Source organism: Castor canadensis, chromosome 8 (assembly GCF_047511655.1).
Source record: "Castor canadensis chromosome 8, mCasCan1.hap1v2, whole genome shotgun sequence".
In the NCBI taxonomy this organism is placed as follows: Eukaryota; Metazoa; Chordata; class Mammalia; order Rodentia; family Castoridae; genus Castor; species Castor canadensis.
The window spans coordinates 88,351,538-88,363,890 of record NC_133393.1 but is presented as its reverse complement, the minus strand read 5'-3'; the positions used below and the strand labels follow the sequence as shown (position 1 = coordinate 88,363,890).

Genomic DNA, 12,353 nt, shown 5'->3' with positions numbered 1-12,353 from the left:
TTCAGGTGACAGGTCGCTTTCTTCAACACGGGCGGCCAGAAAGGACAGAGATGCTGGGAGCCACCTTGGACTTTCCTTCCAGATAGAACTTTAAAGGCAAGAGACTCACAGAGCTGAGACCAGGCAGCTGGGAAGAGGGGCAGAATGGCTTCACCTCTGATGTTCCTGCCTCGGACTGTTCCAGTCTCCTCTAGTCACACAGATTCCGAAGACAGACCACCTCCTGGGAACCCAGGCTATCTGTGAGACCTTAGGCAAGTGACACCTTCCCATACTCCAGCCCCTTCCCCTCACCTGTTAGATGGGTATAATGCACAGTGCCCACCTCTAGGGCTACTCTGACCATGAAGTGACCTGGTGCTCATCTCAGTTCATAGCAAAGATGCTGACTGGCTGAGCCGGACATAGAGCAGAGCATAGAGCCGGCTGTCAATGAAGGACTTGGTAATTAAGTTAATATATGAAAAGGCTGGGGAGGAAGTGGCCTTAGTGCCGAAGGGAGAGATGCAGGAATGGACCTCTCAGGTGTCTTGCTTTGACATGGGGATTCTGAAAGACTGCCTCACCCCTCTCTACAATAGGAATGGAGACTGGGGGAGACAATGGCCAGAGGTTCAGACAGGCATCAGTTGTTGACTTGACCTCATTTCCTCTGCTGAAACCCTTCCCAGCCCCAACCACAGCTGCTTCACAACTTGTGAGCCTCAGGAATTGAATTCCCAGAACCCCGCACAACCAAATTTCAGTGTCAAGACAGAATGGTGTCCTGCAGCCAATAGGAAGTACTATGGGATTACGGTATCTACTCTTTCAGATTATAGCCGCCACTTTGGCACTGTTAGCTGCATAACTGGGAGTGTGGCTGCGTGGCCATCTTTCACAGCCACTCTTCTCCCTGACTGCTATGGCTTCTGGCCAACCTCTCCCTCCCAGAGCCCGTGGATTGCTGTCCTGGGAAGTGGGAGTGAGGGCTCTAGGCCAGAACCCCATGGGATCCCCACAGCCTGAGTCCAACGCCTGCTCCCTAAGGGAGGCAGGTGTGGGAGACCATGGAGTTGACCAAGACCTTGGGAGTCACTGATGAGAGAGACTTTAAGTGGGCAGGTTGGTGAAACAGATCAAAGTCGAGTAGATTTTGGGAGGAGGAAGGGGGTGGTGGTGCTGCTGTTCATTGATGCTGGGTCTCTTGTACTTTCCCAGAGCGGGGAACCCCTGAACCCTGACTGGCACTTTTGGGGAGTCTTGCAAATCCCATGCATTCCATGGCATACAGAGAACCTGGAGGAGGTGTCAGAGGAGGGACACAAGTTGGGGAAAGCAGTAGGGCCTCAGACCAATGAGGACATAGAAAAGGAATTACAGATTGTGTCCAAATCTACAAGAATAAAATGCTCAGAGGGACAAGCTGTTCTCCATATTCAGTGAGGACAGAATGAGAGGAAACAGGCCAAAGGACTCTGATTTAGATTTACATGTGCAGGATTTCCCAGCATGCCTGAAGCAGAGGCCTGGAAGTCCTAGGGAATGACGGGTGAAATCTCAAGATCCACCTCAACTGGTGGCAGGTGACAAGGAGCCGGCTGTGAGGGCAGTGCAATGCACGCCTTTACCTTTCAGGTCTAGCTACATGTATGAAGGTCAAGCATCACTCTTGAAACCAGGGTGGGGTTGGCCTCATGGACATGCAACCTGTGCAGATGTTCAGGGGCCGGGGCTGCTTAATGCTCTGCTGCTGCCATCCTGAAGTTCTTCATAATAATAATTCTTTCTTCTTCTGCTTTTTCTTTTTTTTCAGCACTGGGGTTTGAACTCAGGGCCTCACACTTGCTAGACAGGCACTCTACCACTTGAGCCACTCCACCAACACTTTGTATTATTCGTAATGGTATTTGAACAAAGGGTCCAGAATTTTCATTTTGCAATATACTCCACAAACTACTTAGCCAGTGTCTGCCCCGGGGAGAGTAGGGAGAAAAGCAAAAGAAGGAAACTAGGGGGGTGAGCTGGGTTTTTCTCCACTTAAATTGTATACTAGAGGTCTGTGGATGTAGTGTGGCTCAGAAGAGAACTTGCCTATTGTCTGCAAAGGCCTGGGTTTGACCATAGCACCACACACACACCACACACACACCACACACACACACACCACACACACACACCACACACCACACACACACACTGCACACACCTCGCACACACACCGCACACACCCCGCATACACACCGCACACACACATCACACACACACCACACACACACCACACACACACACACCACACACCACACACACACCACACACACACACACACCACACACACACCACACACACACCACACACACACACACCACACACCACACACACCACACACCACACACACACCACACACACACACTGCACACACCGCACACACCTCGCACACACCGCACACACCACACACACACACCACACACACACACACACCACACACACCACACCACACACACCACACCACACACACACACACCACACACACACAAATGCAGAGTGGGAAAATTAGATTAGGCAATTTAGGGATTTTTTTTCAAACTTGAGAGACATAAAAACAGGGTGCTGGAGGAAGAAGCAGATACCTTCCTAGGGATATCTGCTCCTCCTAGTGAGGCAGATACCTGTAAATTCCCTTTAGCTATCTATTTACACAGGACAGATTTTCAGTGTGGCAGGCTGGAGTCCAAGTTTTACCTAGAAAAAGAGGGAGGGACAAGAAGTGACTAGGTGTTCTCATCTTAGGGCAGATGGTACCATGGCATCCTAAAAAAGAGCAGTAACTGGGTCATGGAGCTTAGCTTCCAGAACTGGATCACGTCTCTGGGCCTCAGTTTCCTTCTCTGTACACTGAGGGATTAAGACTAGAGAACCAAGGTTTGCCCCAGCTTTACATGATGTTCTTTGGCTCTAAGATTCAGGAAACTACCTGCTCCCAGTCTCTGTCACTGTCACTCAGATCAAAAGAGCATACAGCTAGAGCCTAAGTTTGGCGGGTGGAGGGAGCAGAGCGCCGCCCAGCCCCTCAGGAAGAGGTTGGCAGACTCAGGCCAGATTCCCAGACTTGGAGCCGCCAAGTCATCTTCCTCTTCCTTCCAACTCTTCCACATCTAGTCTCTGCCCCTCTCCAAAGGAGGGTTGTCCTCTCCCTACGCACCCTGAGCCCTCAGGGGGACTGTCTCAGGATGAAACCTCTTGAGAAGGGATGGCCATCAGGGTCAGGGCAGGACAGCCTGTGGGTTAGAAGGTGCTCACGTGATGCCACAGGGGTGGGTGGGCACGAAGCCCAGTCAGTTGTGAAGGCAGTCTAGCATCACCTCTGGATTGTCCCACCCCACGTGCTTCCAAACTCTCATCACCAAACTGGCTTGATGGCTGGAAGAGCAGAGTCAGTGGAAAGAGCCCAAACTGGGAGGTAGAACACCTGTGTGTGAGCCTCTGTTTCCACACCTGGACTGGAAGGGGTTGATAATCCCTTCTCTATCACATTAACAAGCTAACAGCAAATCACACAAGCAAGTCCCCTACTGTTGGGAAACCTACACCAACATTTGGTTTGTTTGCTGGGAAGGAACAGAGTTGTGGGGTAGGAGAAACAGCCCTGAGCCAGGAATTCAGTAGACCTGAGGCGTGGCTCTGTGACAGACAAGATCCCTATTTCCTCACCTGCTCAAAAATGAGTCATAAACATGGCCTCTCCTAGTAACGACAGGGTTATTTTACAGATGAGTAGACAGTCACCGGAGAGACAGCCATTGAAAAAAATTAAAGAAATCCCATATAAAACACGGGAACATCCCTTCTTGTCAATGTTTCAGTTGTTTGTTTCTCTGACACTTGCCTCACTAACTCAATAATATTCCTACATGGCTATCTCTAGATTTTACAATTTGAAAGCTTCAGGGGATGTGGCTTAAGTGTGAGGCCCTGAGTTTAAAATCCCAGTGCCAGCCAGGCACAGGTTGCTCGTGCCTGTAATTCTAGGCACTTGGGAGACTGAGATCAAAAGGCTTATGGTTCCAGACAGCCTTTTTTTTTTTTCAAAAAAGTTTTGAAGGCCCCATCTCAACAGAAAAAAAAAAAAAAAGCTGAGCATGGTGGTGCATAAATATGTGTCATTCTCACAATAGTGGGAAGCTTAAAATTGGAGGATCACGGTCCACGCTGGCCAAGGCAAAAAGTTAGACTCTATACCCAAAATACCCAGTGCAAAAAAGGCTAGGAAGCATGGTTTAAGTGGCAGAGCACCTGCCTCTCAAATGAGAGGATTTAGGTCATTGAGACACTCTCTTTCTAAATATTGAGGGACACATTTGCAAATTGAAATAATAAAGCTAAACTGTAGTTTAGTATAGTCTCCTATTAGGACTAGTCAGGATCTGCCGAAGTTTCACTGATTACGGACAGCAGCCCCCACTCCCTTCCATGGAGTTGCCAGTTGATGCTAGAAGGGCAGACATGTCAATCCACTGGGGTGAACCCTCTCATTATTAGGAGATATTCAGGTGAAACTGGATCAGCATTTGGATAGCACGGAGACTGCTTACATGCATCTAGACTTTTCTTCCCTCTAATGACAAGCTGGGACTGAGCCTGGGTGAGGGGACAGAGTTAACTGTCAAGGAGGAGCTGGGGAGGGGGTGCAAGGGGACCCTTGTGGTATGGGAAGAGAGACTGATGGGTTAAGGTGGCTATCCCCAATGGGAAGGACTCACTGGCTGGAGAAGGACCTGGTCCTCCAGGATTTGAGAGTAAGTAATGGCGCTGGCTGGGAGAAAGACTGTTTGAAAGAGGGGACCCGAATGGCTGGGTAAGGCCAGGGGCCAGCGGGCTTTCTTTTCAGCTCCAGCCACTCGGGTGGGTGGGGCCGGGCTGCTCATGCTGGACACGGGAATCTGCCTTTGTTTCCAGCCGGAGGGGAAATGCCGTAAATCGTGCCCCGTTCCCGCCCCTCCGGTATCCATGCCCAGGCAGTACTCTTCCCAACACCAGAGGCCTGGGGCTGAGGCAAACTCTTGTCTCCAGGACCTCAAAATCCACAGGCCTCTGTTCCTTGTCCCCCCAGTTCAGGGCACTGGCACAGATGTAGAGAATGGTGAACAAAGAGGGTGTCAGAGGCTGGTCTGGAGTAAAAAGAGGCACAAAGTAAGAAAAAGTTAGGTTTAGACCTACTCACCTCTCTCCTTCCCTCAGAGGGACCACAGCTCTTCTCAGTCAAGGAAGTTTCTCAGGTTCGAAGGGAGAATTTGAGGGCAGGGATTTTAGTTCCGCTCAGCACCCCCAAATCCTGCTCCAGTTGGTTAAACCGACTCTGGAACTCCAAGCACAGTCACACATGCAATGTTTGGAGCCGGACAGTGTGGGGATTCAGGGAATGGGAGGAAAGCATGGGCCAGAAATCCCAGGGAGCGGGAGCTGCTGTCTTTATTCTCTCTTGGTCAGAATGTCTGTGTGTGTGCCTGTGTGACTGTTCATATGTGTGTGCCTGTGTGGCTCCTCTGTGTGTGCCTGGGAGTCTGTGAGCCAATGGGGCTGGATGTATTTCTGTGTCTGTGGGTCTTAGCTGTCAGTGTGTCTGCTTGTGTGGTATTGCCTGGGTGACCGTGGTTCAAGTTTCAGAGCCTAACAATCTGGAGTAGGAGTGGGCAGGGGCCTTTGAAGGAGAGCCATGCCTTGTCCCCAAGCCCTCCCCTTCAGACCTGACCAGTGAAAAGCCATGGCCCTCTTAGAGCAAGGGGAGGTGAGGAGGTCTGAACCTCTGCATAAGCCCTAGCCAGACAGGTTCCTCAGACAGCAGCTGAAATCTGACAGGCAAAATGTCCTGAGAGGTCAGGGCAAGGGGGATGGAGGGAAAGTGTGGGGCACCGCGGTGGCCAGTCCTGTGCTTGGTGTATGGAAGGTGCTTTCAAGCTATCTGGACAGCGTGATTATTGGAGAGGAAGAAATCCTGTCCTGGTTCCCCAGGATGGAGAAAAGTCCCTACCTATCCTGTCCTCCCTCCAGTATATACTTCTTTGCCTTCTCTTGACCCAACAGGGGTTTCCTGGGGCCTGTCTGGCATCACAGAGGACACTGGCACTTGTAGAGATGATAAAGGCCCTCTGTGCATCCCAGACCTTGGTGGAGCCTGAACTCAGCTCTTTTCTATGCACATTTACTGAACTTTGTGCTAGGAATACAAATATGTCCCTGCCCACACAGAAGTGAGGGGTCTCCTGAGCCTGGCTGACAATCCCAGTGTGTGTTAGGACAGTCAACCCTGAAGTCTCACCTGTAGAGCCCTGGTCTGCTTGGGTGGAAGGGACACAAGCTCTCGGGGGGCAGTAGGGGGGAACTGGGAGGGAGGAGCCAAGATATACTAGAGTTGATCTGAGAAGGGTTCTAGGGTGTCTGTTTACATTTTAGTGGCCACCAAAATAGCATCCTAGAACCACAGGGGAGGTCATGGGGTCCCAAGGGCACATCTACCTCCTCAGCAGAGCTGCTCCCGGGCTGGTTCCTCACCCATGGCCACTTGGGGAGATGACAGACCTGCTACTCAGCTACCAGGCCAGACCTGTGCCGGGTGGTTCTCAGTGTCTCACCTGCCCCTGACTCTTTAGGCCTCGAAACAACCCTGGGAAGTAACAGTTGCTATGAGTGATCTGATGTTAGGAATAAGGAGACAGAGGCTAGGAGAAACAGGGCCAACCCTGGGAAGTAACAGTTGCTATGAGTGATCTGATGTTAGGAATAAGGAGAAAGAGGCTAGGAGAAACAGGGCCAGGATCAAAACCCAGGTCTGCGGATCCCAAAGGCAGGGCGACTCTTTGTGGCTTGCCTTCTGCATGGCCAGGGGCTGTGTGGGTTTCTCAGCTTCTGCTGATGGGACCAGATGGGGAAGCCTCAGGAGCTGGGAGGAGGGGAAGGGTGACCTGAGATGTCAGACAGAGAACAGGTTAACTTCAGGAGACTAAAGGCTACAGGCAGAGCAAGGCTAGACCTGGAGGTTTCCCTAGTACTCAGCCTAAAGGGCTTTGGGACGGGAAGGAGGCGGGCAGGCCATTGTCAGGAGCTGTTCGGGATTAGAGAGAAGGCTTGGCCTGAGGAGGGGCTGCTGGAGGGAGGGCCTGGGGGTCTAGCTGTCCTGGAGATGGCCAGGGATTGGATGGGGGATATTCACTAGGGTGGGGAGGCCCCCTCTGCTGGAAAACAGTGTCCCTTCTGTCTTCTCCAGATCCAGCCCAGCCAGGTCAGGGGTGGGGAGGGTGCTATAGATGCCAGGGTCATCCCTAAGCAGGGAAGAGGTGGAGGGACAGGCTCTAAGAGTCAGAGGAAGCCGGCACCAGTGACTCACACCTTTAATCCTAGCTACTCAGGAGGCAGAGATCAGGAGGGTCATAGTAGAGCCTATTTCAAAAATACCCAACATGAAACGGCTGGTGGAGTGGCTCAAGTGGTAGAGCACCTGCCTAGCAAGCCTGAGACCCTGAGTTCAAATCCCCGGTACCACAAAAAAATGAAAACAAAAACTTGTACTTTAAAATTTTTTAGGTTTACAGAAAGGTTGTAAAGCTAGCACACAGAGTTCCCACAGGCCTGACACCTCGGGTGTCTCTGCTCCTAACATGAGTATAATATGCTTACCACAACAAATGAGCCAATGTTACTACAATACTATCATTTTTCTTTTGGCGATGCTGGGAATTGAACCCTAGGCCTTGCATGTGCTAGGCAAGTGCTCTTCCACTGAGTTACATCCCTAAAATTTTTGAGATTAGGGTCTCACTATGCAGCCCAGGCTGGCCTCAAACTTGTGATCTGGCAGCCTCAGCCTGCTGAGTGCTGGGATTACAGGCATGTATCTCCTTGCCTGGCTCATTGTTATCATTACTAACTGAGGTCCATAATTCATTTACATCTCTTTAGTTTTTACTAAGGAATGTCTTTTTTCTATCCCATGCTCCTGTTCAGAATATTCAGTAGTCCCTTCTTAGATTCCTCTTGACGGTGACAGTTTCTCAGGCTTTCCTTCTTGTTAATAATCTAAACAGCTTTGAGTAGTACTGGTCAGGAATTTTGTGACTGTCCTCAACTGGGTCTTGTCTGGGTTTTGTTTGTTTTTGTTTTTGTGGCAGAATCTTGCTATGTAGCTCAGAGATGATGTTTTTCTTATAATTAGCTTGGTATTATGGGTTTTCAGGAGGAAGACCACAGACAGTGGTCAAATTTTCATCAAGTCTTATGAAGGGCACTTCCCACAAACATAGTAGACTCACGCACTGCATTCCTGTCACTGGTGGTGCCATCACCTCGATGGGATACTGTCAGCTACTCCATGAACTTACTCTTTTCACCCATTTCTGCACTTTGGAGGGAAGTCACTATAGGAAGCCACACTCAGCAAGTGGGAGTCATGCCCAGCTCCCTGAAGGTAGCGTAGCAACATAAATTTCAAATTCTGCACAGAGCATTTTGACATTTCAATCATGTATTAGTAAATTTTGAAAAATTAAAAAATAAAGCTGGGCGTGACAGTGTGAATCTGTAATCCCAGCTACACGGGAAGGATAGTTAACAGGATTGCAGCTCTAGACCAACCCAGGTAAAAAGCACAAGACCCTATCTGAAAAAATAACCTAAAAAGCAAAAAGGCTGGGAGCATGGCCCAAGGCACAGCACCTGCCTAGCAAACCCGAGGCTCTGAGTTCAAATCCCATACTGCAATAAATAAATAAATAAATGAGACATTTCAGCTCATTAGTTAACAACCCCATCTATGGGTCATCTAGAAGAAGGTAACTTTGTTTGACATACTATTTATTGGGCTTTTCCCCTTATTTTTCTTCCTTTCTTTTATTTGTTTATATTTTTAAGCAGGGCCTCTATGTTGCCCAGGTTGGCCTCCAACTTGGCTCAAGAGATCCTCCCACCTCAGCCTCCCACATAGCTGGGATTACAGGTGTGACACACCATGTTCAGCTGTTGATTAGGGCCCAGAGTCTACAAAGTAAGAGGTTAACTATAGAAGATTGATAAATAGCAAATTATTTTTCGTTGGCAGAAAAATTAAAGACTGTTATGGTTTTATTGCCAGGTGGGAATTAATTTTCTTCTACCTAACTTTATACTCTTACCTCCACTGACTGCCAGTACCAGTCTTCTTCTCTCCCTTTGATCCATCCTATAGGTTCATTCTTTAAGTAAATAAATCTTGGTGCTTACTGTATATTTGTATTAGTCATGTTTATTTTTGTGAATTTTTTGAATGAAATGTTTACTTTGACAAATAATAGCATGCTACACATGCTTTTCTACCCCTTAATATGTCTTAAAGACAGCTTTATATCAGAATATAAAGATCTTCCTTTCTCTTGCTTTAAATGCTCTGTACAGAATATAGGAAATGGGTATGCACTAGTTACTCCCATAACCAATTTGGTTACCTCCCTATTGATGGACACCTAGGTTGGTGTCACTGTTTTACTGTTGTACACAAAGTTGTGATGAAAAGGCTCCAACACGGATTGGAAGCAAATTCACTCGGGCAGTCAGAAGAGACTCAGACAGGAAGTCTGCCCAGGAAAGGGCCAGATCACCTGCTCCTAGCTAGCCTAGTGCATTTTCCCCTGATTCTGTGCCTGCCTGGCCTCTTCCTCTTGACTGTTTCTCTTCATTCTGAGTTCCTGGTATGGCCAGAGAGGAAGGGCCAGACTGTGACTGCCTGCAAGGCTAGGTATTAACTTGTACTTGCCAGGGGATGAGGGTGCCTTGGAGATGAGGATCTTGGGGACTTGAGTCTTGGTACTGGTACTGTCCCTAGGCTGTAGCCACTGAGAGAGAATGCCCTGAGGGCTCTGGTAGGGGACAAAGACCTGGGGTCCAGGGACTACCTGAGGAGGCTGAGGGGCTGGAGGAGGGGACGGAGCAGTACCTTGCAACTCTGGCACCGACTTGCTTCGGATGCCCAGTGCAGGTGGATGGTTAGGGCACAGTGTGTGGCAGGCAGTGGTGAGGAAGGGACTGGCTAGGCTAGTGGTGACTGTCACAAGGTGGTCCAGGACACCCCCTTCCTGAGGAGACTGGGCAAAAGAGAGACTGAGGGTGGCCTGAAGTCTTCCTAGGAGGGACTGTGGCTTGTGGGCCTGGGCCTGGGCCACAAGCCTGGGCAAGGCTGGCCACTCAGGCTGATAGTGCTGGCTGAGCTGTTCCACTCTGGGCCGCCGCAGCAGCTGCTGGATTCTTTGCACCGTGTCAAAGCTGTCGGTCAGTACGGCCCACTCTAGGGCTGTCTTACCCTGGACAGGATCCACAGAGGTCAGGTCTGCACCTGGAAAGGGCACAGGGTGACAAGGTGTGAAACCAGGAGCAGTGATTTGTGGAGGGGAAGGTTCTGCAGCAGCAGGCCTGATTTGAGTCAGATTCAAAACCACAAAGTCCCAGCCTGGGAGGCTAGAATGGCAGCCTCCTGTACAGAGAGAAAAGAGACCGAATCCAGGCAGGGAGAAGCCCAGGGAGCCTAGGGGGTGGGGGTGGGAGGTGTCCAAGCCAGAGCAGAGGAGGGGGCTCCTGAATCAAGGAACACTGCACAAGAGTGGAGTACACGTGGCCCAGGACAGGTGGAAGCTGTGCCCTGTGTGCCGACTCTCTCATCACTACACCCCTCTAATGTTGGGGTGCTTGATGAGGAGTCTGGGACAAAAGTAAGATGTGGTGCTCCCTCCCCTCTCACCCCAAATCCATTCGGGTGGGGAACGGAAAAGTTGGAGGCTGGGATTCCCTGGAGTGACCAGCAGAGGGCAGCCCCACCTGGGGAGGGGATAATAAGGGCTCACAATGCCACAGCCAGTGTGATCCTCACCCCCCTCCCCAACTCCACCCCGCACATATCTCTGGTCTCAACACCTGACCTGGCTTGTCATAGGTCAGACCAGAGAGGCTCAGAGAGGGAAGCCATCGGCCCAGGGTCACTCAGCAGTGTCAGGGCCAAAACTAGAACCCAAAGAGTCTGGTTCAGATACCAGCCCATGGTTGTTTATGGTTCGATAGCTGACCTAGTTTACCCTCCCCAAATTTCCTTTCTGGGACCCCCCCATAAGCAGAGCTATCAATAGCTGGACTTTGTTGATTGTGAGAAGCCCAATCCTCCAGAGAAATGCCTCCTGCAGAAAGCTGGCCTGGATTGATGTTCTCTCCCCACCTCTCTGCTCTGCATGCTAAATGATGGCTGACTTAGTGTCTGGCAGGGACGCTCAGTGGAGGAACTGGAGGACACACACCCAGTCCAGGGCCCACGCACCTGCCATGAGGAGAGCCGCCACGCACTCGGAGCGGTCCCGCATAGCGGCCTTCATCAGTGCGGTGAGTCCCCGCTGGTCCCGGCGCTCCAGGTCCAGGCCCGCATAGTAGGTGAGCAGAAGACTCACCAACTGCACGTGACCTGAGGGGGAGGAGCAGGGTCCCCCAGGCGAGGGGGTGATAAGGCCCCAAAGCCACCCTCCACCCCACGGCAGGGAGAACCTCGTGCAAGGTGCAGGGCTGTGGCTCTGATGGCCGGCTGTGGGGGATGGGGGGTGTCCCGCAGACGCGCACCTGCTTGGGCAGCCAGCATGAGGGCCGTGTCCCCTTCTTTGTCCTGCTGGTTCACGTCAAGGAAAGGACAGCGCCTGAGCAGGGCCACAATACTCCCGAAACCATGGTAGCATGCGACCATGAGGCCTGTCTGAGGGTGGGACAGCTGAACCCCTGTTTTCTTCCAGGGTCTCATTAAGGTCCCCTGTGCCCTCTAAAGCCATATATCTGTTCCAGAACCTATCCCAACTCCTCTGAAGACCACCCTCATGTACCCAAGCCCCAAGCAGTGGGGATTGACCTGAAACAGGGCCAGGCCAGCACTATGGGATGAAGAGATGATGTTCTTCCCCCCACACACACACACCAGCCCTGGGAAGTCCCTGGGGGTACCTCACCCTCCCATTGCGGTCCATGTAGGCAGCCTCCTCTGGGGACACCCCAACATCCAGCATGGCTTGGAGTTGGCTGGGGTCGTTATGGACACAGGCCCTGTACAGGATCCCCAAGCTGCAGCTTGGGACAGAGGTCTCCTCCCTGGGGCAGGACGGTGCTTCAGACATGGCTCACTGTCCTCAGCTCAATGGCAGCTCCTTTGCTTCCAGTCTGGGGCCAGAAGGTAAGTCTTTCCTCATGAGTTCTGCAGCTGTGACAGAATGGAGAATAGTGAGGACTGTCTGGGTAGAGGGCAGGGGTCTCTGCGGCAGAACCCTTTGCTCCGGGAAAGTCTTTATCCTGGCAGGTGACCCCATGCACCAGGTGGACCACAGTGGTGGGCT

The 12,353-nt window shown here is 51.1% G+C and overlaps 1 protein-coding gene across 1 annotated transcript; it reads right to left on the bottom strand.

Annotated features, from left to right (window-relative positions):
• Positions 1-9,561: 9,561 nt before the first annotated feature.
• On the bottom strand, positions 9,562-12,137 carry Ankrd33 (ankyrin repeat domain 33). The gene is made up of 4 exons (XM_074081744.1): positions 11,973-12,137; positions 11,596-11,725; positions 11,327-11,443; positions 9,562-10,333 (listed from the first exon to the last, which is right to left on the bottom strand). The coding sequence occupies exons 1-4, from the start codon at positions 12,135-12,137 to the stop codon at positions 9,618-9,620; spliced, it is 1,128 nt and encodes a 375-aa protein (XP_073937845.1). The 3' UTR covers positions 9,562-9,617.
• Between the last annotated feature and the right edge of the window lie 216 nt (positions 12,138-12,353).